The sequence below is a fragment of the Macrotis lagotis genome, chromosome 8 (genome assembly GCF_037893015.1).
Source record: "Macrotis lagotis isolate mMagLag1 chromosome 8, bilby.v1.9.chrom.fasta, whole genome shotgun sequence".
NCBI lineage: Eukaryota > Metazoa > Chordata > Mammalia > Peramelemorphia > Peramelidae > Macrotis > Macrotis lagotis.
Window position 1 is genome coordinate 103,590,081 of NC_133665.1, and position 6,000 is coordinate 103,596,080.

At 36.0% G+C, this 6,000-nt stretch overlaps 1 protein-coding gene across 2 annotated transcripts in view; it reads right to left on the reverse strand.

Annotated features, from left to right (window-relative positions):
- NKTR (natural killer cell triggering receptor) overlaps nucleotides 1-5,441 on the reverse strand; it is a 29,102-nt gene extending 23,661 nt beyond the window's left edge. For both annotated transcript variants that reach the window (XM_074197859.1, XM_074197858.1), the window contains exons 1-3: nucleotides 5,203-5,441; nucleotides 4,463-4,615; nucleotides 1,191-1,278 (exon numbers count right to left, since the gene is read on the reverse strand). In XM_074197859.1, coding sequence (XP_074053960.1) covers nucleotides 1,191-1,278; nucleotides 4,463-4,491 — 117 coding nt within the window. In that variant the 5' untranslated portion in view covers nucleotides 4,492-4,615; nucleotides 5,203-5,441. The remainder of the gene's footprint in view (nucleotides 1-1,190; nucleotides 1,279-4,462; nucleotides 4,616-5,202) is intronic.
- Between the last annotated feature and the right edge of the window lie 559 nt (nucleotides 5,442-6,000).

Below are 6,000 nucleotides of genomic sequence, written 5' to 3' on the forward strand. Positions count from 1 at the left end.
TATATATGAATGTGGATGAATATTGGAAAACTCTCATAACATATAATTGGAAAAATAAAATATCAATTGTGGAAAAAATAATAGAAGATAACTTTATTCAATGATTCTTTGATCATTAACATTAGACAAGGTATAAAACTAAAAGAGGGATCATTGCCAAAGATATATGTCATTGTTATTCATAGAGAATATTTGGTCCATGTCCTATAGATGGTGAGGTACTCCAGATACTCCAGCTTTTTAATAACACTGAGCTGATTGCATCAAACCTTGGAATGTAACAAAACCTCTCAGATGAGACTCATAGTCATTCAAAAGGGAAAAAAATCAAGCGGACAGTTACCTATTAACCAGCTTATAATGGACAATTAACATGTGTGTGTGTATATCTATATCTATCTCTATGTAGACCTAGATATATTTTAGATAGATACTACAAAGGCACAATGAATTAGTACCAATATTGAACAGGAAGAAAAACAGCAAGCTGGACTGTGTTTGACAAAAGGCAAAGCCATTTTAATGTCTCAAAGCTTCTTCCTGAATCCTTTTTTTTTTTGGTTTTTACAAGGCAGTGGGGTTAAGTGACTTGCCCAAGGTCACATCATTAAGTAATTATTATATTAACTCAGGTCCTGCTCTATCCACTGCACCACTCAGCTTCCCCCTCTGAATCCTTTTAATACCAAATTTCTGGATTGAAGGGCTTTCAGCCATGGAACAGTATAATCTCCAAAGAACTGAAAATGAGTATTATTATCAAGAAGGCAATGGATAAAGCAGAGTCCCATGATGAATGTGAACAGGCCGCTACAAAGGACAAAATAAGAGCTAGAGTAAACATGGGAACATGGGATTCAAAAAAAAAAAAAGAGCTGATCCTGCATTGAGTGATAAATTATTTTTGAATTTTATTGGCTTTCTGGTGAAGGGAAAAAAAAATTCATAGTGGCAAACTTACAGAACACAGATAAGAGATACACAAGATGAATAGGCATATTTGTATATGATCTGCATCTGGAGGCAATATACTGCTTGATTAGATCACAGATTTATTTGAATCTATTTTATGATTTATCACATAATCTATTTTAATGAAAATAATGGGCATTTAATAAATACTTCATGATTAAAGAATCTCTTTATCATCTATACAAGTAACCTGTAAAAAAGAATCAGAAAATACATACTATTGTGCCCCGTCCCTTAATTTTCCGTCCTGATTTTGATACAGATGGCTTCTGATCATTTAAAATGGGTGCAATATCAGGAAGTTTCCTAGAGCAAAGGAGAAGAATAGTAGCAAAAATGAAGAAATGAAAACTAAGACTTTTCTTCCTGAAATATTCAACTCTAAGAACATGGCAGGAATTGTAACACATTATAACCAGCAAGTCTTGAGTTTGTTAAATAATTGCATCTTGTCTCTGAGGATCAAAATTATTTAAACCATAAACTTTAAAAATGTATTACTTCTTAATTCAGACCCATTACAATAACATCTGCTATTGTACTGTTTTTTATCAAACACTGATGTTTTTAAGAATGATGAACTAGGCATCTTGCATGTTAGAAAGAGCTTTGGACTTTGATCAGATTTACCTTGGGTAAAATCCTGGTTTTGCCATTTATCTGAGTAGATTCCTTCACTTCTCTGAAGACTGCTGGAAGAAGTAGCAAGGTTCTGGATTTGGATTCAAAAGACTTGGGTTCAAAGGCTAACTCTGACACTTACTATCTTTGTGACACTGGACATGTTATTTAATTTCTCTGGGTCTTATTTCCTCATCAGTAAAATGAGGAGGTTAAACTAAATAGCCTAAGATTCCCTACAGCTCTCATCTACTATCTTTTACATCTCAGTATCTTCATCTGAAAAATAGATAGAAATAGTTGTATCACTTTTCTAAACTTGAATTATGTACATCTATGTTAATCAGTCCTAAATTAGAGTAGCCATTTATATGTCTATTCTAGTGTTTTTGTTCCATTCTTTCTTGTCAATGTCTATTCTTCCTGTTGTCAGATTGTATCTGTAGTGTCTATATTCTGTTGCCTTATTTTACAAACAATTTCAAATTAATGGACCTAAGAGTGGTTCTACCCTCTCACACAGAATAAAATGCAGTATGAGTTTTCTGACAATATATACTCTCATTCAGGTTTGCTCTATGGCTGTTAGCTGAGCCTCAAGTTATTCTAACCCCAATTTAATCAAATGAACATTTATTAAATTCAAACCAAGTATGTGTTAACAAAAGACTATCAGTATGGATGAGACACCAATATTCTGAAGCCTGGGGCCTACCATATAGTAGGCATTTAACTAAGACTCGTTTCCTTCCTTAAGGAGCTTATCATCTAACTGGCAAGGAAAGAAGGGTAGAGAAACTTAGACACAAATAACCCTAACATAAACAGAAGTCAGAGAACTACAAAGGAAAAGTCAAGGCAGTGTGTGTATTTTGAGACTTTCCCATGTCAGAATAGTGAGAGACAGCAAGGAGTTCAATTTGGCTAAAATACAGAGTGCATGAGGAAAGGGAACATGAGCTACTCTAAATTGAGGGGAAAATGATTCTTTTTTTTAATTTTATTTTTTATTTAAGGCAATGGGGTTAAGTGACTTGCCCAAGGTCGCACAGGCAATTATTAAGTGTCTGAGGCCAAATGTGAAGTCAGGTCCTCCTGACTCCAGAGCTGGTGCTCTATCCACTGCACCACCTACCTGCCCAGGGCAAGTGATTCTTACCATAAGCCCTCCCTATCTAGCCAAAACTAGAGCATGCTTTATCCCAACCAGTCACAGTAACCTTCTGAAGTGGTTCTCCCTAGATTCTTCAGCACTCCCTCCCTACTACTATTCCCCTCCCCGTAATTCCCCATAAAGAGAAGTAAATCCACTCCTTTCACGACTTCCTCTAGTTTAGAGTTATCCTATAATAGAAGGGGGAGCTGGGGGGGGGGGGGGCCCGGAGGCTAGGTGGCGCAGTGGATAGAGCGCCAGTCCTGGAGTCAGGAGTACCTGGGCTCAAATCTGGCCTCAGACACTTAATAATTACCTAGCTGTGTGGCTTTGGGCAAGCCACTTAACCCCATTTGCCTTGCAAAAACTTAAAAAAAATACAGGGGGAGCTGATTCCTTACTCATCTCAGGCTTGTGGAGCTAGCTCACTCCAGATCATGTTTTATCCTACCTGAATCTAGTTAGCATGAATATCTTGCTGTCTGCCCTTCTATCAAAAATATACCAACTCAATCCACACCCTACTTCCCACCCTATGTTCAGGGAATAAAAATGAAATCAATTATTACATTACTACAAAAAAAGACTAGTAATCTACACTTTACCCAATGGTTCTGCTTACAAACCTTATCCCTGCCTAACCCAGAGGTTCCTTCCTGATTCTTGTTTGATTCCTTTCTAGAATGTAAGCAACTTAATGTAAACAACTGAAAGGGAGTAGAAGTCATCTCACTATTTTTATTGGGCATTTGATAAATATTTAATACATCTTTTATAAAAGAATAAAGTTGAAAATATTGATAAGAGTCACACTGCGGAAGCCTCTGATGATGCAGAATCAGGGTTTATACTTTTCTTTAGTAAAGCAAAAAGAAGTTACTATAGATTTCTGAGAAAGGGAACATAATTAAAGACTACACAGGTAGCTGTGGAAAGGAATATAAAAAGAAAATGGAAGACCAATTAAGAGGCTAGTATAATAATTCTCTTATAAAGAGTCCACCAGGAGAGAAAAGATGAGGTCCTGAACAAGGCGGGGGGTGGTGGGCTACTGTGGAATCCAAGAGAACAGACATTGCACAGGTAGAAATGAATGCCTTAAGAAATATACATGTCCAAGTGAAGGCAAATAAGTGCAACATTAATAACAGAATGATGTAACTATTTTGCTTTTATAATAGAAGGAAGGAAACTGTCACTGACTGGCAAGAGAAAGGAATGTGTGGTACCAATTACTTTTCAGTCACATTTCTTATCAATTTTACACTATTAGAATTCCAACAACTATTAGAATTATTTGCAACAAAATTATTATGATTAAAGTTTTTTAGGCATTCATTTTACTTATCTCTTCCGAGATGATTCTTTTTGAACAAGTGTTAAGGAACATTCCTATGGACATATCATTCTAACCCTCTAGTATGGAATATTAAGAACCTACAAACTCTTCTTAAAGATCTTAAACTCGGGCGGCTAGGTGGTACAGTGGATAGAGCACCAGCCTTGGAGTCAGGAGTACCGGGTTCAAATCCGACCTCAGAAAATAATTACCTAGCTGTGTGGCCGTGGGCAAGCCACTTAACCCCAATGCCTTGAAAAATCTTTAAAAAAAAAAAGATCTTAAATTCTCACCCTCAAGGGAGAAATAGAACAAACTAAACATGAGCTGAAGGGATCTCTACACCAGAAAAAGATATGATTAAAAACCATTCTTACGGTTCAGGTTCCACAGTGACAACTGGCATATCTCTTCTTAATAAGAACCGATTTTCAGGTACTGGAGGGATCTCTTCTGGACGTACGACTGGCTTTTCCCTTTTGGTATTTAAATCCACTCGTTTTTCACTTGTATCACTTCTCTCAGAATGCCTTAAATAAAGGAAATGAAACTATCTCCAATTAAAATGCATAAATATATTTCATGAAGAAAAAGTCATATGAAAGAGTCAAATGTTAAAATAATGACACACTTAGGAAAAGTCAATTGTATAATATTAAATAGGTAAGCATAAATCATCAAATTTCAGAAAAGCTCTTTCACAGTCAAGACAGTCAAGTCTTTTTATACTCAATGGTCAAATTTAATATCTTGCCTAAAAAACTAAATCAACCAGGTATGGAAAAAAAAGCCATGAATGTGGAAATAAAAAGTGCTCTCTCTTTTTCTCTCTCTAAGATACACACACACACACACACACACACACACACACACACACACACTTGCATTTACCCCCCCGAGGTCTAAAGAGATTTTCTAACTTCAAACCCAGGCATCTTGATAGAAAGGAGGCCTGTGAAATTTTTCCAGATAGTTTAATGATAATAAAAATGCCACAAATCTTCAGTGTGTGAATTGACTCAAGTTTTCCTCACTACTTATCGTATAACACTTTCAGATATTAGGCTTTTAAGTCCCTATCACTTTTCTCATCAAGCTATGTTGTATTAGCCCTCACCCTCTGTGGTTTGATGACTGTTTAATCCTCTGCTCTTCTTGTTTACTACTCTCCTCCTTTCGACTCTTTTTAGAACGTTTAATTTTGAGTCTCCTCTTGTTTTTTCTTCTTCTACTTCTCTCATTTTCGGCTTCACTGTCAGAAGATGATTCTGAAGAGGAAGATGAATTGGAGGATGAATCCGAGTCTTCTGAATGAGTTGATAGCCTCCGTTTTTTCTCCAAAGCTTTTGAGAGACATTAAAGAAATTTAGACAGTAAATATTTAGGTAAAACATACTTTTCTGCTTACAAATTTAGGATGACTTTCCTTCATTTCAAAAGGACACTAAATTTATTTACCAACCAAGTAAATATAAATGTTCCAAAAGACAGTACACATTTTTTTTGCAAGGCAATGGGGTTAAGTGACTTGTCCCTGGTCATACAGCTAAGCATTAAGTGTCTGAGGCTAGATTTGAACTCAGGTCCTTCTGACTCCAGGGCCAGTGTTCTACCCACTGCACCACCTAGCTGCCCTTAAATTTAGTATACTTTTAAGATCCAACAACTTAAAAGTGCACTAAAGCTTTAAGAACACTTGGCACATAGCCTTATTTTAAAATAAACTTTGATTCAATTTTTCTGACTGCTAAAAAACATGTTTCACTTAAGTCTTCTGGCTATTAAGAATTTAAATCTTAGCAAAACAAAAACAAGCCCCAAAATAAAAGCTTTTTCATTGTAATAGTTCACTGTTCTTTATGGAACCCTAACTCACTGGCACTGGAAAGGCTGCACAGAGTTAAGTTGGAGGAAA